Below are 27,812 nucleotides of genomic sequence, written 5' to 3' on the forward strand. Positions count from 1 at the left end.
AGGAGGGTGGTGAAGCACTGGAATGGGTTACCTAGGGAGGTGGTGGAATCTCCTTCCTTAGAGGTTTTTAAGGTCAGGCTTGACAAAGTTCTGGCTGGGATGATTTAATTGGGGATTGGTCCTGCTTTGAGCAGGGGGTTGGACTAGATGACCTCCTGAGATCCCTTCCAACCCTGATACTCTATGATTCTATGTTGCTACTAATGAGAGTCTACTGTATTTTGAAACTGCCAAACCATTGCCAGCAAGTAAAAGTGACCTGTAAGTGGGGAAAAAAGGACTCGTTTCCTTTTGTATGTCTTTTGGGTGCATAAAGGCATATTATTACACTTACACACACACAAATAAAATTCAGGTTCCATCCACCCCACTCTTTGTGGAAGCTTATGGACAACTGGAAGTTTGCTGGGATTATATCCAACATTAAGCAATTGCAAGCTGATTGGGAGGGGCATTCAGTTTTATTCAGAGTATTTAAAACAGGTATTTATATTTGTTTCTTCTTCAAGGCTTTGTCCTATCTATATGGGGATGGCTCTGAGTCTCTCTTCATTCCAATCTGTCTTAAAGCAGTTCCTTGGAAACTCTGCAGCTGATCAAATAGTTTTATATGATATCTATCTATCTAGTTTTGGGTCTTCTAACATTTCTCTTAAACTTACAAGTGGAGGGTAACACTCTATTTCCTATATATTCTTCTGATTTTTTTTCCACTTAATCACCTAAACCTGAATTCCCTCAGCTTTTCTATAATTAGTAACACCACTTCCCTGATGCCTTTGTTCTGAACATAGTCCTTCCTTCTAACTCTAATCATCTATCTTAACATTTTCATTTTCACTGTATTCAAGATCTGCTCCTATTTCTTCCTCTGTGCCCAGCATTCAGTGCCATACAAAAGCACAGGCCTAATTACCATTGTGCAGATCTTACTTTTCAATTTGATAGGCATTTTCCTATTGCAGATAATGAAAACAACTAAAAACCTATTTGGAGTTCACACCTATTTATCTAAAACATTCTATAAAAGAGGTGGAAGAAAAAGTCTTTCAGAAATATACCTCACAACTAGGGCTGTCAAGTGATTAAAAAAAAATTAATTACTATTAAATCACACTGTTAATAAGAATACCATTGATTTAAATATTTTTGGATGTTTTCTACATTTTCAAATATATTATTTCAATTAAAACACAGAATACAAAGTGTACAGTGCTCACTTTGTATTCGTTTTTATTACAAGTATTTGCCACTGTAAAAAAAAAAACCATAAGAGTATTTTTCAATTCACCTAATACAAGTAAGTAGTGCAATCTCTTTCATGAAAGTTGAACTTACTAATGTAGATTATGTACAAAAAACTGCATCAAAAATAAAACAACTAAAAATTTAGAGCCTTCAAGTCCACCTCAGTCCTACTTCAGCCAACACTCAACAAACAAGTTTGGTTGCAATTGTTAGGAGATAATGCTGCCCGCTTCTTGTTTACAATTGTCACCTGAAAGTGAGAACAGGTGTTTGCATAGGCATTTTTGTAGCTGGGCGTGCAAGATATTTATGTGCCAAATGCATTAAAAATCATATGTCCCTTCATGCTAGAACCACCATCCAGAGGACGTGTGCACTCCTGATGATGGGTTCTGCTGCCAATATATGATCCAAAGCAGAGTGGACCAATGCATGTTCATTTCATATCTGAGTCAGATGCCACAAGAAGAAGTTGATTTTCTTTTTTTGGTGGCTCAGGTTCCTGTAGTTTCCATATCTAATGAGTGTTGTGTGCATTAAGTCTTCTGAAAGCATGCTCTCACACCTCGTCCCTCTCAGATCTTGGATGGCACTTCAGATTCTTAAACCCAGGTCGAGGCCTGTAGCTTCCTTAGAAATCTCACATTGGATACCTTCTTTGTGTTTTTTGTCAAATCTGCGTGAAAGCGTTTTCTTAAACAAACATGTGCGTGGGTCAATCATCCTAAGACTGCTATTAAGAATTAACGTATATGGCAGAATGCAGGTAAAACAGAACAGAGACATTAAATTATCCCCCAGGAGTTCAGTCACAAATTGTAATTAATGCATTTTATTTTTAACAGGCATCATCAGCATGGAAGCATGTCCTCTGGAGATGGTGGCTGAGGAATGAAGGGCATATGAATCTTTTGCATATCTGACATGCAAATACCTTGCAACACTGGCTACAAAAGTGCCATGCGAATGCCTGTTCTCACTTTCAGGTGACATTATACACAAGAAACGGTAAGCATTAGCTCCTGCAAATTTTAACCAAATTTGTTTGTCTGAGTGATTGGCTGAAGTAGGATTGAGTGGACTTGTAGGCTCTAAAGTTTTAAATTGTTTTATTTTTGAATGCAGTTTTGGGCATTTTTTGTACATAATTCTACATTAGTAAGTTCAACGTTCATGATAAATAGATTGCACTGCTGTACTTGTATTAGGTGAATTGAAAAATACTATTTGTTTTTTACAGTGCAAATATTTGTAATAAAAAATATTGTGAGCACTGTACACTTTGTATTCTGTGTTGTAACTGAAATCAATGTATTTGAAAATGTAGAAAACATTCAAAAATATTTAATAAATTTCAGTTGGTATTCTATTGTTTAACAGTGCGATTAATCACTATTGATTTTTTTAAGTTAATGTATGAGTTAACTGTGATTGACAGCCCTACTGACAACCCTTTCAACTAAGAGCTGAGAAAGCTAACAAATTCAGACAAATTCCCACCCAGTTTTCCAGCAAACTCAAACACCAGAGACTTGAGATTCCTGACACTTCTAAAAGGTTTCTAAGAAACAAAAATAAAAGAAAATCCACCCATGCACAAACACACTTTACAGGCCTTCTTTATACACCTTACAAGGCAAAAATTCACTTTCTTCTTCCAAAGATCACCTTGAGGAAAGAAAGGCCAACTTCTACATGCTATAACTGGTTTAAACCAGATTAGTATCTGTATATCTCCAGCTTCTCCTTACTGTGTAAAAGAATGCATTCTGTGGTAGCTTACACTTCGTATCTAAGTATCAATATACTTTTAAAATCCATCTCTTTAAGGTTAAGGCCATCTCCTTTGATGTCATGAACGAGGAATTAGGATTTTTTCCACTGAGCTTTCCAATACATTGTCTCAACACTGATACAAAAGCTAGATAAACATTAGATCCTCTTTTCATACATATACCTGGGTCTTGCAGATTTGTGGTGCTGACAGGTTTCTTCAGTTCAAACCCCAAAAAGTACAAGGCCAGGTTAGGTGGACTGCACTCCAGAGAGGTGATGAGAAGGTTCAGGATGTGGATTTTTGTTTCATGATGGATCCGAGACTGCTTCTTTTCAGATTCCAGATCTTATTAGAAAGTGAAAAAAGGTCAGATGAAAACTGAAATGAAGATAATGTAAGTACTGCACGGCCTTCCCTAGCCACAACATACCAACCAAATAAAAGAAAGCTACGGGTAACACTCAGATCACTCTAGAAATTTCCAGGAATTAATTCCAAATAACTATTGAATATAATCCTACACAATTTGTCCAGAGCAATTTATAATTTTTCTCTCAAGAACTGGTTTGATTTTGAATAGGTTGTTCTTACGATATCTTCCTAATTTGAAATAAATGAAGAATACTCTTCATGCAACTATGGGGCCCTCTGTACAATTGTGGTGCCAAACCCATAACAGTTCCAGGGCTTACTTGCTCAGTAATTTGAAAGCTGTACTTGCATGTATTTCCTTAGCTCGCTTTCAGCAATTTGAATCTACACAAAAGATAATCATATAAATAACATGTGACGACATACCATCTTCTGGATTAATTAATTCCTCTGCATCTTCATTGTCCAAACACTCCACAAACCCAGCCATCAGCTTTTGGCTTATACTCTGGATTCAAAAATGGAAGGTTGGGAATGAAAAACAGAGAGAAGTTTGGTGAAGATAAAACACTGATTTAAGTACAAGATGATTTTAAAAAATGAAATTTTATAGTTTCACACACAGGTGTAAATTTCACTGACAAAAATGTGATCAAACTAGGGAGCATTAATTATTGGGGTCTTAACAGTTCTAAGCATAGGTCAACTGGTAAGCCACATGATAAATAATATTTTAAACTCTCATGTCTTAAAAATATGCTACATTCACCTCCCCTAGGGAGGACAGTCTAACCAAAGAAAAGGGTTAGTATGTCATACTAAACTGTCCTCTTCTTATCATGGTAACTGTTTCATTAAAAATGTAATGCCATGAATAAGTAGCCAATATTTATGGTGCTACGGAAAAATAATCTGTACTTTTGTAGAAATAAGGCACTATGTAGCCTTACCACATATAATCTAGGTTTGTTTTTACTAAGTAGTAAAAATACTGTTTTCCCATCACTACTTTCTTCCTCCAAATTCAAACAGAATGGTGGTTACCTGATCATGTGTGAAATCTCCTACTAGCTTTATCTGAATGTTGGAGTTACAAGAAATGCAACAGAGGATCTTGGCACTTTCAAAAGCCAGTTCAGGATTGCTGTTGCCATGATAAAGATACCTTTAAAAAATTTCAGGAATAATGTAATTAAATTGTTGGTCACTCCAGAGTTTCCAGCGAATACTACCCAGAAGAAAAAAGTTAACAAAAAAAGTAAACAAACAATTTAAAATAAAATCTGAATAACCCAGTGTATATGTAGTAAGATGAGGCCCTGAGACATAAACCCTTGGTATCAGAGGCCCGGCATGAGGCCTGAACTGAAGTAATGATGGATGGTCTAGACAGTATTTGGTCCTGTCATGAGGGCAGGAGACTGGACTCGATGACCTCTCCAGGTCCCTTCCAGACCTAGAGTCTATGAATCTATGGTCAAGACATTGCTAACAAAAAACAAAGTTAGGCTGTGAGCCAGAGGCAGGCCCTGCTCAGAGAAGTTGGCAAGAGTGTATACACATGTAAGTACTAATAAGATGAAAGTATGCCAGGGCATACCTTACACACAGATAACAAGGCAGACCCAGCCTAAAGACAGTATAAAAGGACAATATGATGAATAGACAATATGAAAGAACAATACAATGGATAGATGATGAATAGACAATATGAAAGGACAATACGATGAATACAGTATGATGGATAGACTTAGTTGTTCGAACCAATCAGCACCATGAGAAAGGCAACACTCTAATGCATAGAGAGGCTGTACCTCAGTGCGTTCAGTGATGTGAAACCTGTTTGTACTGGTGTATAAGAATGAAACCCTGAATGGACGTCTTTGTCTGGCCTAGGGGGCAGTGGCAAATTCCGCCACTGACTGAGCCGGTCCATTGTCAGGGGGCACATATTTGTAGTATGCCCTGTATAGTCTGCGCAAAATTATTACTGTGCTTCGTTTGACAATAAACCTGTTGGGTGCCTTCGTACCTTATTAGAGTCTGTGATCATTGGGCGGTTCACTCGAGATCCTGCTATTCCAGCTATCTGCGCAGAGCTGGGACAGCACACAGGGAGAACACACATACATGCAGCCGACTTATCATCATTAAATAGAGCAGAGCACCACACCGGTGGTGTCTGACGAGAAAATATGGCAAACTTTTTAAACTATAGATTGAAATTTTTGTCTACAGAAGTACACAGCAGCTAAACCCTCTCACCACCAGTAATAAAGACTGACCAGGAGAGAGATCACTCCCAAAAATTTTTCTGCTGTTTCCTCTACCCTATATCCACCTTAAATGGGTCAGTATAAATGAAAGAAGGCATTGGGACACACCCTCAGGAAATAAGTGGACAAGAGAAATGGTCTGAAAGACTTCCATCTGAAAACTGTACACTTACTATTGTTATTTGTAACATCTGAGATCATAACAACTATAGGATTAGAGAAAAAACTACACCTCTACCTCGATATAACACTGTCCTTGGGAGCCAAAAAATCTTACCGCGTTATAGGTGAAACCGTGTTATACTGAACTTGCTTTGATCCACCGGGGTGCACAGCCCCACCTCCCCGGAGCACTGCTTTACCACATTATATCCAAACTTGTATTATATCAGGCACTGTTATATTGAGGTAGCGGCGTATTTACACACTTTGTTTTTACAGGGCTGTGTGTGTAATGATTTCACTGTTTCTCCTATGTAGTCAGTTTTCCAGTTGTTTGTATTGGCCTGCCTATAGTAACACATCATTGTAAACCACAAACATTGGCAGAGATACTTAAGTGTTGTACTTGAAACTGCATTGCTCTCTGTTTGAAAATCAAGTTGACAGTGTCCTTTTAATGGGAATAATTAACAGTCAGTTCTGCAAAAGGCTAGGGTGGTAGATTGGGTCAAAGGAACTTTTACTGGGCCAATCCATAGCTACCATGAAAAAGTCCAGGTTGGAGAAATGAAGGTTATACACAAGTGAGCAATGAATTTAAAAGTTCTGAATTTCACAGAAAGTATACGAAACTTTGAAATTTCTGTTCTGAGGAATTCTTCTAAGGAACAAATACAAACATAGGCCCCACTCTTGCAATCGGATGTATGCAGGTGGGCTCTTCAGGCTGTACAGAATTCACTGTTCAGTGAGGCTCTGAGCAAGCAGAAGGGTCTGCTGTGTGGATTCAACTCTCTTCACTTTCCAATACAGCCAAAGTGCTTGCCTTCCAAAGTAATTTGTGCCTACCTGGCAATATTTACCACGTTGTCTGCCTTTTTAGTGCGGGGGTTGATTCCTTGCAGCAGCTGTTCCAGAGGTGTGACAATTAGGGAAAGGTGGCTCTCACGTAAGAGATCCATAAAGAGATTCTCCTTCTGTAGGGTCAGATTAAGAAGTGCAAGGCAATATTGCACTGCTTTCTCCAGATGCATCTTCCCTACAGAACATAAGCAAAAAAGCAAACATATACAACAGTTACACAGCAAGCCACAATTCCTGGAGCCTCTACAAAAAGGTAATTGAACAGCTCATCAAAATTCTGTCAGAAAAGTATCTTGAGATCTGAACTTTTCCAATTAACTTCCCTCAAAACATAACTTTATATATTTGAGAAACAAAAGATATATAGAAATATCAGTGTCACATCGCTTTTGGTAAACTCTTCACCATTATCTTAAAAATAAACTAATGGCACTTACCAGGAAAGGGGGCATATGTATCAAGCTGTTTAACCCCTTCTTCCAACAGACTAAGGGACAGTTCCAACATTGGTGACTCATTCAACAAATGATACATCAAACTGAATCCAGGTGGTTTATGTGCTATTATTTCTTCCCCTATAAAAGAAAAAAAAATGAGGGAAATTATTTACTAGTAATTCTGTTTGACAGAGGAATCCTCTTACTCCATTCCATATCAGACAACATTTCAACAACAGCTGCTGTAGCAAGCAACACCTCAATGCAATGTGAGATCTCAGGAAAATTCCTTGGAGCATGCTCCAGCCAAAAGCCATTTAAGCAGATGGCAGCTCATAAAAGCTAGGAAAAAATAGTGGAATAGCAGGAAGCGGTGTGGACTGAGGGATGTGCTGGCCACCCTTCCTGCAGCTCCCATTGGCCTGCAGCGGCAAACCGCAGCCAATGGGAGCTGTGATCAGCCAAACCTGCAGACGCAGCAGGTAAACAAACTGGCCCAGCCCACCAGGAGCTTTCCCTGAACACGCGGCAGCCCTAGTTTGAGAACCACTGAACTAGAGCATAGAAGAAAACTTCAAACATCATCAGAAAACAAAATCAGGAGGCAAAAGAAAAAAAAACTTTTCAAATAAGAAAAGTCTATTTCAGGGGTTCTCAAACTGGGGGTCGGGACCCCTCAGGGGGTCATGAGGTTATTACATAGGTGAGGTCACGAGCTGTCAACCTCTACCCCAAACCCCGCTTTGCTTCCATCATTTATAATGGTGTTAAATATATAAACGAGTATTTTTAATTTATAAGGGGGGAGGTCGCACTCAGAGGCTTGCTATGTGAAAGGGGTCACCAGTACAAAAGTTTGAGAACCACTGGTCTATATTAACGTTCCCAGTTTACTTATCCTCCCAAACAAGGCAAAGGAAGATGATGTAGGACACAAAATACTGGAAGTGAAAGGATCCTTTTTACTGTGTGATCTAGAGGCCTTCCAGACTGTGCCAAACTTACTAGAAAGACATTTCTGCCTGGCTCTCCACTTAAGAACGGTTTCTAAAGGCTCTTTGAGCCTGTTGCAAATTACAAGCATCACTTAGTGAGAAACTTCACATTAAAAATGTGCAGTACAAGACACCAAACAAAACTAAGCTGAATAAACTCAACTGTAGCCTCAAACTCACTATAATGCTGCAACTGCCTTCTTAGTGGGCCTCAGGTTACATCTACACTACAGGATTATTTCGATTTTACATAAACTGGTTTTGTAAAACAGATTGTATAAAGTCGAATGCATGCAGCCACACAAAGCACAATAATTCGGTGGTGTGCATCCATGTACCGAGGCTAGCGTCGATTTCTGGAGCGTTGCGCTGTGGGTAGCTATCCCGTAGCTATCCCATAGTTCCCGCAGTCGCCCCCGCCCACTGGAATTCTGGGTTGAGATCCCAATGCATGATGGTGCAAAAACAGTGTCACGGGTGATTCTGGGTAATTGTCTCCCTCATTCCTTCCCATGAAAGACACGACAGATAATCATTTCGCGCCCTTTTCCTGGATGCACTGGCAACGCCATAGCATGGCAACCATGCAGCCCGTTTTGCCTTTTGTCTCTCGAAGTATTGTACTGGATGCCGCTGACAGAGGCGTACTGCAGCGCTACACAGAGCATTCATTGCTTTGCAAAGTAGCAGAGACAATACCAGTCATTTGGTACGTCTGCCTGTGCCACTGTAAAATTGGCGATGAAATGACGTTATTAGTTGTTTCGTACCATCTGCTGCTGTCATGAGTGCTCTGACTGACCTTCACTGAGCACCGGGGGCGCAAAGACAAAATGGGACTGACACCCCAGTCATTCCTTCCTTTACTCTGTATTCTAAATAGAGCATCTGCTAGAATGGGCAAGTGTACCCAGAAACCAGAGACGCACAGCCACTCGGTCAGATCCCACAGAATGATGACTGCTGCTTTAGGTGGTGCCCGCAACACCCCACCTGTTGCTTCCCTCCTCCCAACACTCCTGGCTCCATTGCAGGGATCCCCCATTATGTGATGAAGTTAATAAAAGAATGCAGAATAAGAACACTGACTTTATGAGAAATGAGGGGGAGGCAGCCTCCACTGCTATGGATACCAGGCAGGACTTAAACAGTGGGGAGAGGAACGCAGCCCCGCGCTATGATAGTCGAGCCAGTTAACAGATCTTTTCTATTTAGAACATGAAACAACCGGGGGGGGGGTGGCGGGGGGGCATGGAGTCACCCACCTAGTTGCTATGATGAGGACGGTTACACCCATATCGTAACTGGTTGGGAATACCGGGAATAACCTATTTTTACCAGCGCCCCGGTCGACTCACTAGGCCAGCCAGGAGCACTCACGGTGATGACGAGGACGGCTACCAGTCCTTACTGACGGTATCGCTACACCGGGGAAGGGAGGGGAGAGGATGCTGCTGTTCATGCCCGCCACGTGTTCTCCAGCAGCATGCAAGTACATATATGGTGACATTGAAAAAAAGTCAAAAATGATTTTTTTTCCCTTTTTTTCACAGGGGAGGATAGGGAGTAAATTGACGAATATCCCTGAACACCCCTACAATTAGACCCTACAGGCATTGGGAGTCACCAAGAATGCAAATATTTTCGGAAATGCGGGGATGTGGGATAGCATGGAGTCCTCAGTCTCCCTCCCTGTCCTCCATGAGCGTCCACTTGATTCTTGCTTTCCGTTGCTTGCATTGCAGCACTGTCGACCTGTGGACTCGTACATAGCTGGGAATTTTTCAAATCCTTTGGCATTTCATCTTCTGTAACGGAGTCTGATAAGAAAGATGTGTCTCCCCATACAGCATCAGTCCATATTACCTACGATCCAGTGTGAGCTCTTTGGATTGGGATGCATCGCCACTGTGCTATAGAGCTCCACGCTGGGCAAACGGGAATGAAATTTAGTGCGGGCTTTCCTGTCATGGCAGTGCATCCTTCAGGATTGCTTCCAGAGCGGTCACAGTGGTGCACTGTGGGATGTTACGCCGGAGGCCAATAACCGTCGATATTGCGGCCAGACTAACCTATCCGATATGGTATATGATTCAGCGCTACTCCTCTCGTCAGGGAGGAGTACAGAAACCGGTTTAAAGAGCCCTTTATATTGATATAAAGGGCCTCGTTGTGTGGACGGGTGCAGCGTTAAATCAGTTTAACGCTGCTAAAATCAGTATAAACGCGTAGTGTAGACCAGGCCTCAGAAGAGTAGTATCCCTCATTAAACCAGAGTTCAGCAAGTACTCATCTTAACTTCCTAGAATGAATCATTTCTAAACTTTAGATAAGCTTCACTATTCAGTAACATCAATCGAAAATTGACTAGAGAACACATCAAGTAAGAATCCTTAATTGGCTGTGTGATTACAATGGAGATTCAGATATAAGCCATAGGAACATAAATTCAGGCCAAGAATAAGATATTTACAATCTCTAAGCAAAAATAAATTGTTAAACGTTGCTTTTTAATGAGATAATTATAGTTACTAGAAAATCTAATGCAAAGTCACAATAAATATAATGCATTCTTCTCATGAAGTAGCAGTGCCTATGTCCTAAGGCAGAAAGATTCCTTCAAACCTGCTGTCAACTGGATATTGGTAAACCATAGAAGACAGAAGGCAAATGACTGATGTCTGCCCATATAGCCAGTAATGAATAAATTGAGATCCAGTCCTAAAAGGTGCACCAATTACCATTTCCCCAGTCTGGCTGACATATCATGGAGGCAAGACAAAGGTTTAAAGCCTACACCCCTAAGTTCAAGGTTGGCATTTCCACCAACTCCCACCTTTTCAAAAGTGTGGCTACTTTAAGGACTATAACCACCTATTTTCAGTTAGGCCCATACCCCACCTGTGAGACCAAGCAGTTGGACTATAAGGAAAGATCATCTCTCACAAAAGGACAGGATCATGCCATAGCAAGTCTGCAATACAAAGGAAACAGCACCTACTAGTTAGGATCACCAAAGGGCAAGAACTGAGTCCTGTAAAGTTGGTTTAGCGCTTTTGATGCACAGGCTAAGCTTTACCCTGACGCCCTCTTCCTTCTACAACTAAGGAGCCTGTTCTCTTCCCTACTGCCTTTCTGCTGGTCTCATTTCTTTCTTCATTCTTTTCTTCTACCTTCTATAGAGAAAGAGCTAGAAGAAAAACACAAAAGACTCAAACTAAAGGAATCTGGATGCTAGTATGCAAGGAGGAAAAGACTGAGTGAGTGAGTGGGTGGTGCCTTTCTACCAATCTTGATAGACAGTTCACTTGCCTCCTTGGGTCCTGGTAACTGCTGATTTATTGCTGTATGGCAGGATGTTTTCTGCTGTGATATGCGGGGGAAAGGGAATAGCAAATACACAACAAAAAAGTGCTCAAACATCTTATATTATACGTTCTTTCTGAAGGAATGCAAAGTGCTTCACTAATTATACATATGGAGAAAATCACTTCACCCACCACTGAGAGTGAAAGGAAGCAGCTGTTTAACAGTATAGAACATTCACACTACAATATCTAAATGAAACTGCTGGACAAGTTCTGGTCAACAAAATGTAGGTTTCTAACTCAATTTTGGCCAGGATGCTCCTAATATTCTGAGTGTGCTATGGGATCTTCAATGACCACAAATGTGCAGGATATCAGTTTTATATCTCATCTGAAAGACAGCACCTCCTGAAGCACATTGCACTGTAGTCTCATGCTGGGGCACTGATTCAGAAAAGAGTGCAGCCTACTGAATCAGCAGGACATTAGAGTACCTTGGCTATTTCCCATCTAAGCATTGACTCAGCTTGCTTGTAAAATGTGATAAGATCACATTACAGGGGTATGGAAGCAGAATGAAAGTAATAATCTTGTTTGACAGTAAATAAATGAACAAGTTAACCTTGTAACTCCACATATTGATCCGCAAAGTCTTCAAGTTGAGGTTCGTAGTCTCTCAGCAACTTGTAAAAAACCTCCAGAACCACCTCAGCTACCTCCCACTGTGGACAACCACAAAAACAAAACAAAAAAACCCACAAAAATCACACACAGGATATTATTAATACTATAATACAAAACTGGGATGACAGAACAATATAACTAGAAGGGAAAGTGAAGCAATTCAACAATGGATTGGGCAAGACTTCAAGAAAAATGTGTCTGCTTTTAAAATTACCGTCCCATAGCACTAGGAAATTGCTAAAGTCAGAGAATTTGAAATACTCTCAGTGTGATTTTTTTGAACTAAAAAGAACATCTGCAAACATAATGATAGTGTATTTTTCGTATATTCAAAGCCAGATGCAAACATATTCTGAAATGTATGAAAGAATGAATATGCTGGTAAACTTGACTGTTTGCCCTGCCTGGGTCACTCGACTTTCAATGTAAATGCATTTTCATCAAAAAGAATCATATTGAGGAACTCAAATTCCATGCTTCAAGAAGTTAAAATACTATGTTAATGCTATTTTTGGTTAAATAATCTTGTGAAATGGTCATGATGAAAGAACTCTAACTGGTGGATGAAGGTTCTAATTATTCAGGTTTATGAAAGCTACTTAGGTTTAGCAATCATTAGCCAAACTGGTAACATTATGGTAACAAAGCAATTTATAAAATATCATAATATAACAACTGCAGATGGCTAACTCCATATATTTCTCACGTGGCTGCAGACACTTTGCCTTCAGAAATAGAGTTCTTATCACACCAGAAGAGTATGGAACCCAATACAACTCTGATCCCTATTGTTTACTAATTTTAGCCTGCTTTTGACAATGCAAACAATGGTATTTAAAAATGCTCTTTCCAGTCTACATTCTGTGCTCCGCACTTCAAATGTGGAAGGTGTTCATGCACACGTCAGTGGCAAACTTTGGTGTCTCCTTGCTGGCTGTTGAAAGGCTATCACATCTTGTCCATTTAAATGTGTTAGTATCAAGCAGCTCAGTGCTTCTAGCCCTTTAAGGACGACCAAGTGAGTCTTGAACAATGAAGATATATACTGCAAATCTCTCCACAATCTGTTTTTCAGGAGTGGAGGATGTCATCTGGCTACAACTTTGATTTAAAGAATCCATGGACTTATCACGGCTGCATCAAACTTGCACATCACAGCTCTTCCAAGGCCAGGCACTAAAGGGCTTTAGTCCCAAAAGAACTATCTTCACAACTAAAAATTACCTTTTCAGCAGCAATCCGGTAAGCTCTGGTGCGAAATCGGAGAAACACAGTGTCCCTGAGGAACTGCAGATAGGGGTCAAAGCCTGGTGGGCGCAGTCCGGCCCCCAAGTTAGAAGGGAATGAACTCTCCACGAGCGTGCTGATTAGTCGACAGAAGGCACGGGTTAAAGGGTACTCCTCACACCGAGATTCAACCTCATTCAGTTCAACCTTCCCAAGAGGAGGGGGAAAAAAAACATCAAGGACTCAACTTCAGAAATAACTCTAAAGAACCAGACAACAGTAACAAGATTCCACCTCAGTAGATTTGTAATTAAAATCAAAATACATTCAAAATAATAAGGCTGAAACACAACCAACAAAAGGGTGGGGAATGTTGACTGAAGGTTGAAATGACGGAAATTCATTCTCATTGACTTTAGTGGGAGTCAGGGTGCACAGGGAAAGTAGGTTTGGGCCCAATTTTTTTTTTAAATTTAAGAAGTTACCTACTTTGATAAGTCATTATTTGAAAAGCAATTAGCATAATAATGTGGTGATTGCTCCTACTCTTATTAAATTCAACTGTTGCTTTATCTACCATTCTTTTTAATAGTAATACCAATTTCTTTGCCACTACCCACCACAAAAACAAGCAGACAAACAAGTTAGGCCCGAACCTACAATGTGATGCATGTGTGCTGGCTCCAACATCACATCCAATTCTCTTCTGTGGGGCTCTGCACAGGCACAGAAGTCCTCTTACACCAGGGGTTCTCAAACTGGGTGTTGGGACCTCTCAGTGGGTCGTGAGGTTATTACATGGGGAGGGGGGGGCCACAAGCTGTCAGCCTCCACTCCAAACCCCGCTTTTCCTCTGGCATTTATAATGGTGTTAAAATATATAAAAATGTGTTTTTAATTTATAAGAGGGGGTCGCACTCAGAGGCTTGCTATGTGAAAGGGGTTACCAGTACAAAAGTTTGAGAACCACTGTCTTACATGCATCACATTTCAGGATTGTAGCCTAAAACATATTTTAAGCTGCCACCAGTTTTCAAACGTCTTGGCCATTAGGTGTTTTTAAAAACCATGTTGGAAAAGAGGACAGATAATTGTTCATAATACATTCACTGCTTAAAATTGTTATTTACACAGAATTAAGATTGACTGGCAGTGCCTCATACCATTCTATGATGTTAAATGCACCAGTACTTAAATCTCTGAAAATCAGCAAATACAGAATTATGGTACACAACTCCCCAGCCCTATAACCTCTACTCTGCCCTCTGGAAGTGGCAATGGACATTGGAGATATACGATAAGTATGAATCAGTCTGGGCTGAGGAGCAGACATGAAGAACGACTCAGTGTTCTGGGAGGACACAAGGCTTTCAAACTGCACAAAGCTCTTCATCAGGTCTGGGACACGTTTGTCAGTGTGGCTCAAGCTTTAACTCCAAACAGCTTTTTAAATATTGTTTTTCCCCCAAGAGAAAAATGAGTGTTAGACACTAGCTAAAAATCAATTCTGAGTGGGTGAAATCAGTTTGGGGAAGATCAGAACTACAAATAGAATCACAGATGGGTCCAAAAAAAGTTGTAAGAACTTAAGAATCACAAAAAAATTGATATGATATTTATTTGGGGGACATCCCTCTGAGTGATGCAAGTTACATCACATTAAAGCGGTGTCCACACTGTGCTATGTCGGCAGGAGACACTCTCCTGTGGCCATAGCTTCCACTTCTTATGGAAATGAAGTAATTATGCTGATGAGAGAATCCTCTCCTGTCGGCACAGCGCATCTACACCAAATGGCCTACAGCAGCGCAGATGCATCGGTACCGTTGTGCCAATGTAGCAGGGTAGTGTAGACTTGCCCTTAAACCACCTGTTAAACAGTAAACAAGTTTCGACCTTAGCTATAGTGGAACTACTGCCTGACTATAATGATATATATTGCATATCTGATTAGAATGTAACCTTAATGTGTGTTTTGTTTAGGGGGGGCGGGGAGGGGAGGAAAACTCTGAAAACAAATGAGAGAGAGAATACTTACAGAAGTCTGATGCACTAAGACATACTAATAAGCGTAAATAAGTATGACTCCTTTTTCTAGCTAAATCACAATGGATTTTATGTGACTTAAAACTGAGTGATAATGCAGAAAAAAATGAAATACGGAAACAATAAGCAGTCAAGGAATTCTAGGGGATAAATGTACATAACAAGCAAGCAGTGAGAAAAGAAGGGCAAAGACATCTAGTCCATACATAGTAGAAAGCTGCAAGGCATGACCAAACAAAATTTAAGAACTCCATTAGATTTACAAAGCAAGATAAAACAAACTTCTAGGAGCCATGAGCAGGTACGGGAATAATAGATGCAAAGCAAAGAGGGATTTTATTACAAGACTCAATAGCAGGCATGACCTCTACATTTTCCCTCTTGCACTCATCTGTATATAAATCAAAGTGGCTTCCTAAAGAAGAACAACCCTTACCTCAATGCCAGTTGCTTGCCTCTGACCCGGAGCTCTTACAGTCTGTAATATCTTAAAAAACAGAAAGGGAAAACAATGTGTTTCTACACAGCTACTGACAGAAATAAGAACATAAGAATGGCCCTACTGGGTCAGACCAAGGGTCCATCTAGCCCAGTATCCTGTCTTCCAGGCCAATGCCAGATGCCCCAGAGGGAATGAACAGAACAGGTAATAATCAAATGATCTATCCCCTGTCACTCATTCACAGCTTCTGGCAAACAGAGGCTAGGGACACCATTCCTCCCCATCCTCCACGAATTTAACTAGTTCTTTTTTGAAACCTGTTATGGTCTTCGCCTTCACAACATCCTCTGGCAAGGAGTTCCACAGGTTGACTGTGCGTTGTGTGAAGAAATACTTCCTTTTATTTGTTTTAAACCTGCAGCCTATTAATTTCATTTCATGACTCCAAGTTCTTGTATTATGAGCAATAGTACACACTTCCTTATCTATTTTCTCCATACCAGTAATGATTTTATAGACCTCAATCATATCTCCCTTTAGCCATCTCTTTTCCAAGCTAAAAGGTCCCAGTTTTATTAATCTCTCCTCATACGGAAGCCGTTCCATACCCCTAATAATTTTTGTTGCCCTTATGTGAACCTTTTCCAATTCCAACACATATTTTTTGAGATAGGGCAACCACATGTGCACATATTATTCAAGATGTGAGTATAGCATGGATTTATATAGAGGCAACATGATATTTTCTGTCCTATTATCTATCCTTTTCTTAATTATTCCAAGCATTCTGTTAGCTTTTTTGACAGCCACTGCACATTGAATGAATGTTTTCAGAGAACTATCTCTTTCTTGAATTGTAATAGCAAATTTAGACCCCATCATTTTATATGTATAGTTGGGATTATGCTTTCCAGTGTGCATTACTTTGCATTAATCAACATTAAATTTCACCTTCCATTGTGTTGCCTAGTCATCCAGTTTTGAGAGATCCTTTTGTAGCTTTTCCCAGTCTGCCTGGGTCTTAACCATCTTTAGTAATTTTGTATCATCTGCAAATTTTGCCACCTCGCTGTTTACCCCTTTTCCCAGATAATTTATGAGGATGTTGAATTGGCCTTGTCCCAGAACAGACCCCTGGGGGACACCATTATTTACCTTTCTCCATTTATACCTACTACTTGTTTCCTATCTTTAAATCAGTTACCAATTGATGCAAGCGCCTTCCCTCTTACCCCGTGGCAGCTTACTTTGCATAAGAGCCTTTGGTGAGGGACCTTGTCAAAGGCTTTCTGAAAATCTAAATGTACTATATCCACTGGATCCCCTTGGTCTACATGATTGTTGACCCCCTCAAAGAATTCTAGCAGATTGGTGAGGCATGATTTCCCTTTACTAAAACCACGTTGACTCTTCCTCAACAAATTATGTTCATCTGCATGTCTGACAATATTGTTCTTTATTATAGTTTTAACCAGTATGCCCAGTACTGAAGTTAGGTTTACTGAAGTAATGGCTGATGTTACATTGTACTAAAAATACTTATTGTATTCCCTACCCATCACTTCTTGCAGATTTTTTTAAAAAAATCTCTTATCTGCTGACGGAACAATGGACTGCACATCTCCAAGAGCTACACGAATCCTCCACATTCACTTTTAAACCCCAACCCTCAAAGGACTACTTCCTGTTGCATCTTCATTTCAGACAAGGACTGGACAGAACTCCTTCCAGTGAAGTGATGTCACTCCTATACTGTCTAGAGAAGTAAAACTCTATCTTGTGATCTCTTATAGTAGCATTACTTAGGGGTTCACAGATCTTTAGGTCTCCCATAGTACGTGAGCAACGGGCTGGTTTCTCCCCATTACCTTTCCTCGAGCAATAAGAACACACCACTATTATCAGTGCACAGGCCCTTTTTACAGTAAGAAACAATGTGAATTTGATAATCAGCAATGGAAATAAGTGATTAAAAGAATATTTAGGAAAAGTGTGTAATATTACCACTAAGGTTTAAGTATGCAATGTTAAAATATATTACAATTCAGCCAGGACTCAGATACTACAGTTCTAAGCAGTATACAAAATCCTAAAATACCTGTGCGTATTCCAGTGATTGCCAGAGTGAAGCAGCTATCTCAGGAGATTTTCCAAAGGCAGTAAGAGTCTCTAATAGTTCTGCTTTCAAAATGGGAGGGATGCTACATTGCAGAAGTCCCAAAATGACTATCACTGGAGTCCACTGGGGGTGCTCACAGAGGGCCAAACGTGCATTCTCACTCTGCAAAATGATACACAAAACAAGGGAGGAGGTGGGAGGAGTACACATTGTCACTTTGAAAAGTCTTGGAGTTTTGCAACACCCAACTCAAATGATTCGAAGTCGAAGCAATGGTTAATGCCATTTTCTAGCCCAACACACCTTAGAGATGGGAAGAATGGAAGACTGCCCCAACTTAAAGCATCAGTTTTAACTGATTTAAAACATTTTTGATTTAACAGTTTATTTTTTAAAATAACTGAATACAATTACCACATATTTCACCTTCTTTTTTCCTTCTTTCAACATGTATTAAAGCAACTATGCATATATACATTGGAAGCTCAAGTCTCTTCTGCAACTCCAGAGTATATACTAGCAGGGAACACACTCACACAACTGTTTCTCTAGAGAAATCAAGTGCTTATACTTCAACAGCCCCTTCACACCAGAGTAGATAAGGGCTCTGTCATTATTTCTATTACAAGCCCATATTAGCTATTTTTAACCTTCACTAAGTTGAAATTAAACTTGTTAAGATCTAAAAGCTGGGCAGGGCTAGTTAAAGCATATCTGAGACCTCTTGCTAAGCTATTCAATTGGAATACAGTTGTAGTATAGCTAGATAATTCTAAGAATATTTACTACAGAATTACCTTCTCCTCAGGTGAGTATTCAGTAACTGAACTAAAGCTGTACCACCTATGTGGAGCCTGCACTGAAGCATTATTTTTATAACCATTGCTTAGGGTTCCCACCCCTTTAACTCAAGGTGCCTTTTCAGCTATAGGACTGGCAGCCATTTAAATCCAGCCTGGAAGCAAGTTTCACTGGCAGTTTGTTTTTCCTGCCCATTTTCTCTCTTATTTTAGTTTACTTCTGGTTTTTCCCCTCTCAAATTATTAAATGTAAATGCTCAGAGTTCTTCAGCTCTGACTTGCTTTCTTTTAAACTTGTCTTACCTGTGAAAGAAAGAGACAACAACTCCACAACAGAGAAGAAAGAGAGTCATGAAAGTTAAAAATCAGTAATTTGCCATACCAATAACAGGCCCTGCCCCTTCTTGCTTTATCATGTGCTTGTCCAACTCAGTCATTCCTGTTATCACTTATGAAGTTCAGAAAACAAATCACAGCAACTGCTAGCTGACTCTGCCCAGCATGCCATTTTGGTCAAATGTGGCATAGGTTACCACTACTGAATTATGTGCAAACTCAAATCTGGAAGTCAGTTCAAATGTCATCTTGCAAGAGAAACAGAAATGTATTAGCGAGACATAAGAAAGAAAAAAGGGTTACCTACCCACTTCACTATAGTAGTTGTAAGCTGTAAAAAGGAAATCAATCCATCCTGTTCTTTCTGAGTGATTCCTCGGAGAGGGAGGGGACGGTATTGGACACTATCTGCACTTGGCAAGTCCTTCCTTAAGTGCTCGTGATACAGCATCAAAGAGCGGAAGAAATGCTCCCAGGAGACAGGGCTGCCACCGGTTCCTTGGATGTTTTCAGCTAGGAAAGAAAAATGTTTAAACTGATTACAAAATAATTTTGCTCTTTTACAGGGTGGCAAAGGGGATACCAAACTTTGAAAAACAGCCCTAACTTGTACTCAGCACAGTATTCTGGAAGCTGAAGTAGTAAGAAATTCTTCTATGTATGAGAGGTTGTGCGCTTTTATTATTTAAGTTAATGCTCACAACATGCGAGTTGCTTTCCAAACATTCTCACTGAGAGTTGAGGGGAAAAAGTGCCTATTGGCATTTGTAAAACAAACACACACATACCTTTCTCCATAACTGTCAGTACCCTGCAATGGCACACCAGAACTGGAGAGATAATCAGTGATCTCAATTTTCAGTTCATATTCAAAGTGGGACAGAGAGGAAACTAAAGTTTATGATAAAAGCCTGGTGTTGGTGACCTTTGTGCCCTTATGGTCTTTTTGAAGAGCTATGATATTACGAATATGATAATCAGGTGCAAAATAGGTTTACTGTTTTAATCATGCTATCATATGGGTTTATGAATCAGAACCTTTGTAATGCTGAATGCGTAAAGACGTTAGTCTAGTAATTTTTTTCCCCTGACAAGTTAGTATGAAAATAAGACAGAAACTAGTCTCTTACATTAACTGTGTTACAAATGATGGCACTTTCTCAGGACGCCTCTAAACGCAAGCTCAGAAATGCCAGTCATCATTTAAAAATGTATTTGCAAATACACAGCCTGGCTATTTTATGCTAAGAAGTGACTCTTCAACATGCTGTACTGAGCTAAAGTGATATATTGAAGCTCTCATTGATTTTAAAATATTTTATAGCTTTCTGTTAAACATATTAGGAATTCAGCCATTCCCATAATCAGGACACTCAAATATTTAATTAACATATATAAATCAGTATCTTTATGCAGTTGAAAGTGAAAATGAGTTTTACCTCCACATTAAAAGTGTAAGACTAATAGTAGCTAACTAAGCAATAAACGACAATTAATCTCATCTAGGTCTAAATTCTAGTCCACCTTGTCTAGAAGAAGATTGGGAGGTGAGCCTACTGTCAAACACCTTTCTTACCATGACTGCTGCCATTGACCTTCAGCAAACTGAAGCAATAATGAGCACACTGGGGCCCACTGGCCAATCCCTGAAGCATTTTCAAATATGGGATGTAAATTGTGGAGGGGAGTAGGTCTCCCATCTGTCTAACGAACTTTGACAAGACGACCTGCAACAAAAAACAGTAAATGTTTAAAAAGAACTCTAACCTTATTTTGGGGTGAGAAGAGACACCAAAATGATAAAGTATATTCTGGTTTGGACTTAAAAAACACAAACCCCCCACCATAACTCCAAAATAAATATATTTGTGAACTGCTTGTTCTGTTGTTTCATTGAACAGAATATATCCACATTTTGAAGAAAAAAAGGATGCACAAAATATTCAGAATATTGTAAAGGAACACATTAATCAATACGGGTGCAATAATCTTTCATAACATTAGCAGCAGTGATGCCAAAAGGGGAAAACTATGACAAAAGTCTAATATATGTCTTTAAAAATAAATCTAATCTGAAACCAAAAACGCTAAATAATTACATGGTAATTACATGTTACTACAGGGCACAGCTAAGGTCGTTTGGATGCCTTAATTTTGCATTTCTTACCTTAACATATTTGGATTGTTTTTAATCTTAATCTTATATCCTTGGGTTTTAGATAATTACAACATCCTCGTAATGTTTTCTACCCTTAAGAGACTAACTGCACCTTAACAGAGTTTTTCTTCTGGGAATATCAACAAAACACTTTGATATAATCAGAGAGAAGGTACAACATAAGAGCAAAGCATTATTATTAATAATGTTCACTGAGAAAATGTAGCTGCTTGTGTAGAAGTCTTCAATTAGGTAGCTCAAGCATAAACAAGAGTTTTGAAAGAGGTTAGATTCTTTCCCATTAATACCCGCCAATACCCCAGAGAACAATCTACAGCCAATGACAACTGGTAAAAGTGCTCTTTATAGCATGCCACTGGTACCCATATAACACTGTGTGGGAGCACTGCACTAATATCTTGGCAATGAATAACAGGTTCTTAAGACCATATGAGAGTGGCTCTACCAGTTCCTCAAAAACCATCTTTACTCCTCTTGATTCCAGGAGCTATTGCTGCTCCAGCCTGCAGCTTTTAATACCATGACACTAAGGTAAATAACAAGTTATAAAAAAAAAAAAAATTCCACTGCAAACAATGGAGGAAAAATGTCTAATTTGTCTAACCTGGCGTTGAGGAGGTCTCTGATGGGCTACTCCAAGATAAGATCCCATAATGGTGGAGCTTTGGAGAGGTTCTGAAGGACACCAATACTCAAGAGCAAGTTCCAGATTAAAGGGATCCTTCCTGTACAACTCCGCAACCTGTAGGGGGACAGAACATAAGTTTCTAGAGTGAAAAAATGTCAACGCAAATAAAAAGGCCAAGTAACAATGAACACTACTTCAGCACAACCTGGAAATACAGGAAGAAAAATAATCTCATTGTTAATACACAATTTTTTAAATATTCCCTTCCTGAAAATGGCAGCTTCTATGCAGTAATGTGACAACAATCCATAGCTAAGAAACCCTGAAATTTCCAGATTTTTTAAATAATTTTTATTTGTAAATTTCAATGGTATTCTCCCTCTGTTGCCTATAAAACCCTGGATATCAACATACTCGTATTTCCTTTAAATGAGCATTTGGGTATTCGTGTTGCAATTAGTTTAAAATCAATGAACCAATGTTGGGATGAAAAGCTTTTAACTGTTCTTTGACTGCTCAAATTTCCTTCAGAATTATTTCTGTTTCAAGTTCTTCATTTTATAGGTGTGTTATAGCTCTGTACAAGAGCCATAACAAGTTCTGGTTAAGAAGGCTTTTTTATTCTAAGCCACTTTTTTAGTGGTTTATAAAATTGTCTAATTGTTTTTGTGGATAAAAATATTTTTAATGTGTCTCTAGCTTTAAAATGGCTAGACTTTAAAATTTCAAAACTTGCCTTGTACACTGTATTTAAGGATGAATTTTGTATACTTCACCAAATTCTTTTTATTATAACATTTATTTCTTAATGATGGAAAAAATGTACACTACCCACATACAATATTTGAATATGTTATCTAACTTTAACAATCACAAATTGAAATAAATACACAAGACCAACTTTATTTCTTTCAAACAAAGAAATAGAATGGAAAAAGACCCTCCTACGGAGGCAACATTATGGTTGAAATTTTATGCTAATGAAACACAGGAAATTTAGTTATAATTCCCACATCAGCTATAACTTCGTCTTTTTGCATTTAATATCTCAACACTACGTATACAGCAGCCTTGAAAAACTGTCACGAAAAATTACAAGATCAGATGCAAAAATCTGCACCCAGACCCTTTACCATAATGACTAACGATCATGTAAAAATTAATGATATTTTATTCACCCAAGGTGAGCAGATAGAATTTTGATAGGATGATGCAGAAACACAAAACACTACATAAGCACAAAGTGGCTGAAATACTGTTAGATGGGAACCATAGTTTTGAGATTTGTAAACTTGGAATTTCAATTTTAAAGTTGTGTTAACATGGGGGAGGTTACATTTAAAATACTGCAAAATGTGTGTACAGTCATATGTCAAAAGATACTTGGGTATCTAAACTGTTGCACCACAGTACTTTAATTGCAACAAATGGTGCAATATTTGTATGTTGAACAAAAATAAACTGAGGCCTGGTCTACACTAGTCTGTTATTTTTGAATTAGCTGAGTTAATTAAAAAAAAAAAATCCATCCACATGACCAAACTGGTTTTTTGATTTAAAGGGCTCTTTAATCCAATTTCTGTACTCCAACTCAGCAAGTGGAATAGCGCTTAAATCGAGATCGCAATCCCGTGTTAAATATATTGTGGACACAATTCGATGTTATTGGCCTCCGGGAGCTATCCCAGAATGCTCCCTTGTGACCACTCTGGACAACACACTCAACACTGATGCACTAGCCAGGTGGGAAGAAAAAGACCCAGGAACTTTTGAATGTCATTTCCTGTTTTGTTACCATCAGCACAGGTGACCATCAGCACAGTCTACCATCACAGGCGACCATGCAGAGTCCACCATCACAGGAGATCACACAGTCCTGGATTCGCAGACGAGCTCCAGCATGGTCTGAACAGGAGGTACTGGATCTCAACACATGTTGGGGAGATGAGTCTGTTATGGCAGAACTACGTTCCAAAAAAAGGAACGCAAATATATACAAAAGCCATGACGGAAAGAGGCTACTCCAGGGACACAGAGCAGTGTCGTACAAAAATCAAAGAGCTCAGGCAAGTGTGACAAAAAGCCAGGGAAGAGAATGGGCACTCTGGGTCACAGCCCCATACATTCCGCTTCTACTGTGAGCTGCATGCAATTATGGGGGGTGACACCACCACTACTCCACCACTGTCTGTGGACACCTGCAAGGAAGGACTTGCACGGAGCGAGGAGGAAGAGTCATTGGAGGAGGAGGAAGAGGAGGACAGTGCACAGGCGGCAAGTGTGGAATCCGTTTCCCCCCATAGCCAGGAATTATTCTCAACGCTGAAGCCAATAGCCTCTCCCCACTCCCAAGGCGGGCTCCCTGACCGTGACCCTGGAGAAGTTACTTCTGGTGAGTGAGAGCCTGATCAGAGCCACCTGGTGGGGGGCAAGGGGGAAACCCAGCTGCACTGGGCTGGTTGCATTTAGTTTGAAGGGTTCATCCCTGATCAGAGCCTCATTGGAGCCACGTGGTGGGGTGGGTGGGCGAAGTGTTATGTGAAGTGATCATCCCAGAGAGCCCACAGGCCCTCTTTTTATATAGCAAAGTTATCAGAAGTTTTCAATAGGAAAACCTCTAAACAATCCCTTTTCACAAACATAATTAAAAGCAGGGCTTACTAAAAGCATAAGATGTTCCAGATCCCGCCGAAGGGAAATAGGTGGCTCATTACCCATCTGCATACTCATGTGGATCATACGAGCGTCTTCATCTGCACGGTTTCTCAGCTGTTTCACCTATACAATTTATGAAGTAGAGAAAAATGTATATTTTTAGCCAACAGAAAAAATTATCTTAAAGATTACAAAGAGCTACCTAGTCTTATCTATTTTTATAAAACAGATTTTAACATTCCTTAGCATGTCCTTAACAAACAAAAATGCTATTGTAATAGCTTGAAATTCATCATCAAATTGCAGGGTTTTATTTGAATTTTTTATTTAAATTGTTACCATATCATCCAATAGTAGGAAGAAATTCTCAGTGGTTCAAGATATAAATCAAATGACTGATAACCAATAACATGATAACATCGTGATTATGTCCACATGGATCCCTTCTTCTCTGCTACTATGGACTCTTTCTCCTCTAGGACAGTGGTTCTCAACCAGGGGTACGCAGAGGTCTTCCAGGGGATATATCAACTCATCTAAATATTTGCCTAGTTTTACAGCTGGCTACATAAAAGCAAGAGCAAAGTCAGTACAAACTAAAATTTCATATTATGACTTGTTTATACTACTCTATATACTATACACTGAAATATACCACTACCCTGAAATAACGCAACCCGATATAACATGGGTTAATGTATAAGGTGGTAAAGCTCTGACACGCTGCTCTGAGCAGCGTGTTAAAGGTGCCAGGCCAGGCCAGGGCCAAGGGGTTCGATAAGAGGCAGAGGGTCTCGGGGGTGGTCAGGGCCCCCCCCGGGTCTGGGGGACAGGAGCTGTGGGAGGGCACTTTTGGGAGCCCCGCAGTCCCAGAGTGGTCCAGGGGATTAGCAGGGGGCGGGGAGCAGCCCGCTCTGCCTCCCTCACCCCGGCCCCAGCCGTGTTGCTCGGGGGAGAGGGCTCACATTCACCAGTAGCAGCGGAAGCAGAGCAGTCTGGCCCCAGCCCACTCCACTCTGCCAGCTGCCAGCAGCAGCGCTCCGCTTCCCGCTGCAGGTGAGTAGGGGGGGGCGTCCTTTTCCAACCTCCCCGCACTCATCTGCGGTGGGAAGCAGAGCACCGCAGGTGGCAGAGGAGAGAGGGCTGGGCCGCAGTTGAGTACAGGGGCGTCCTTTCCCCAAACTCCCCACAGTCACTGGCGGCAGGAAGCGGAGCAGCCCAGCAGCTGCCAGCTCTACTCCGCCAGTTCCGAGCCATGGCACTTCACTTCCCGCTGCAGGTGAGTGCAGGACCTTTCCCCAGCTGCCCTGCAGTGACATGGGTGGGGGTGGGGCTGGGGCTGGGGCAAGGAAAATGGAGCAGGCTGGGGTCGCGTCACTCTGCTTCCCGCCGCAGGTGAGTGCAAGGGGGGACATCCTTTCTCCAACCTCCCCGCACTCACCGGGGGCAGGAAGCAGAGCACCGCAGCTGGGAGGTGGCAGAGTGGAGCGGGCTGGGGCTGGGCTGCTCCACTTCCTGCCTCTGCCAGTGAGTGGTTGTCGGGGGCGGGAGGGGGAATAGGGGTCGGAGAAGTCAGGGGACAGGGAACAGGGGGGTTGGGATCTCTGCAGTGGGCAGTTAGGGAACAAGGAATGAGGGGGAGCAAGTTTGATATAACATGATCTCACCTATAACACGGTGAGATTTTTTGTCTCCCAAGGACCACGTTATTTCAGGGTAGAGGTGTATTTATATTCCAATTGATTTACTTTACAATTATATGGTAAAAACGAGACAGTAAGCAATCTGTCAGTAATAGTGTGCTGTGATGTTTTTTTATTTTTATGTCTGATTTTGTAAGGAAGTAGTTTAAGTGAGGTGAAACTTGGGGGTACACAAGACAAATAAGACTTCTGAAAGGGGTATAGTAGTCTGCAAAGGTTGAGAGTCACTGCTCCAGGATTCTGTATTGGTGAAGGAACTGAGGGATGCTTGGACCTGCCCCGCCCATTATGCCCTCCGGTGAAGGGGCACAAGGTTCAGGCACGATTCCAACAGACACCGCCGGGAAAAAGAATTCCATCATGTGTGCATGGAGAGCATGTACTCCAAGAGCGGGATCCATGTGGACAAATACTTGAAGAACCACCAATAATTTGTGGAGCCAATAATCAAGAAAGAAATATTTAACCACTTCCTTTCTCTCAAGGCTCTTTGCATCTGCAGTAAGAGCCTGATCCAAATCAATGAAAGTATTTCCATTTGTTTCAGTGTGATTTGGACCAGGCCCCAAAACTACATCCTCTAATATTTTCAATTCGGAAAACTAGATAGATTAAATGAACTTCTGTACCAAAATCAAAAATTTAAGTTAATTATACTAATATGTTTGTGTATGTGGAGAGAGAAAACAGAGGTAGCATTCTAGGATAGTGCCTTGTATGAACAGAATTCAGAAGAAATAAATTCCTCAAGGAGTCAGCTACTATACTGAATGGTAGCAAATGTCTTCTTTACCTTTTTGAAGAGTTCTGGGGTGACCTAGAGAATTACATGCCAGTTAGCATTGCTTCAATATCAAGAAAATTGTTTGCTATAATTAAAGTGTTAAAATGGCTAGATGAATGCAATATGATGGGGGAAAGAAAAAAGAAAATTGTGCCTCTCTAATTGACTAGAATTCTCTGAATGTGTCAACAAATCATTGGATAAAAGAAACAGATGACATAATTTTTTTGAATTTCAAAAAGCCTTTGACAAAATACCAAAAACAAGTGACAACCACAGTTATCAGTGCACTGGCCCAAAACATAATTAATCTGCAGAACTCTCTACCAAAATGTATCACTGAGGAAAAGAGTTTAGTAGGATTAAAAAAATAAGACGAAGCATTTATGTGGATAATAAGAACATTCAAAGTTCTATAATGTAATAAGGATATAAATTCCATAATCTGATCATTAACTAACAAGGACTGGAAATGATTCTTTTACAAGCAGGAACTCTCTAACTGTCTGCTACAAGGATTACACCTCTGAAGCAACTATTACTGGTCACCGACAGAAACAGGATACCAGAAAAGACGGACAGACCACTGTTCTGATCCTATATGACAATACTCTGTTTCTACACAGAATCCCTTCATACTTCTAGGTCATCACTTTAATCCAATCCAGGGCTGTAGCTAATGAAAAGACATTACTATACTGTGACTAGTCAATGGATTATATGAAATGAGCCTATTTCCTAAGGGATACGTCTGCATCAGACAATCCACC

At 40.3% G+C, this 27,812-nt stretch overlaps 1 protein-coding gene across 1 annotated transcript in view; it reads right to left on the reverse strand.

Annotated features, from left to right (window-relative positions):
* NUP205 (nucleoporin 205) overlaps positions 1–27,812 on the reverse strand; it is an 84,399-nt gene that overhangs the window by 34,402 nt on the left and 22,185 nt on the right. Inside the window, 13 exon segments of the mRNA XM_032788593.2 lie at positions 3,206–3,370; positions 3,824–3,905; positions 4,442–4,562; positions 6,685–6,874; positions 7,137–7,274; positions 12,062–12,161; positions 13,348–13,557; positions 15,833–15,883; positions 17,937–18,119; positions 19,401–19,606; positions 20,670–20,820; positions 21,877–22,014; positions 24,562–24,678. Coding sequence (XP_032644484.1) covers positions 3,206–3,370; positions 3,824–3,905; positions 4,442–4,562; positions 6,685–6,874; positions 7,137–7,274; positions 12,062–12,161; positions 13,348–13,557; positions 15,833–15,883; positions 17,937–18,119; positions 19,401–19,606; positions 20,670–20,820; positions 21,877–22,014; positions 24,562–24,678 — 1,852 coding nt within the window.

This window comes from Chelonoidis abingdonii, chromosome 1 (assembly GCF_003597395.2).
Source record: "Chelonoidis abingdonii isolate Lonesome George chromosome 1, CheloAbing_2.0, whole genome shotgun sequence".
Lineage (NCBI taxonomy): Eukaryota > Metazoa > Chordata > Testudines > Testudinidae > Chelonoidis > Chelonoidis abingdonii.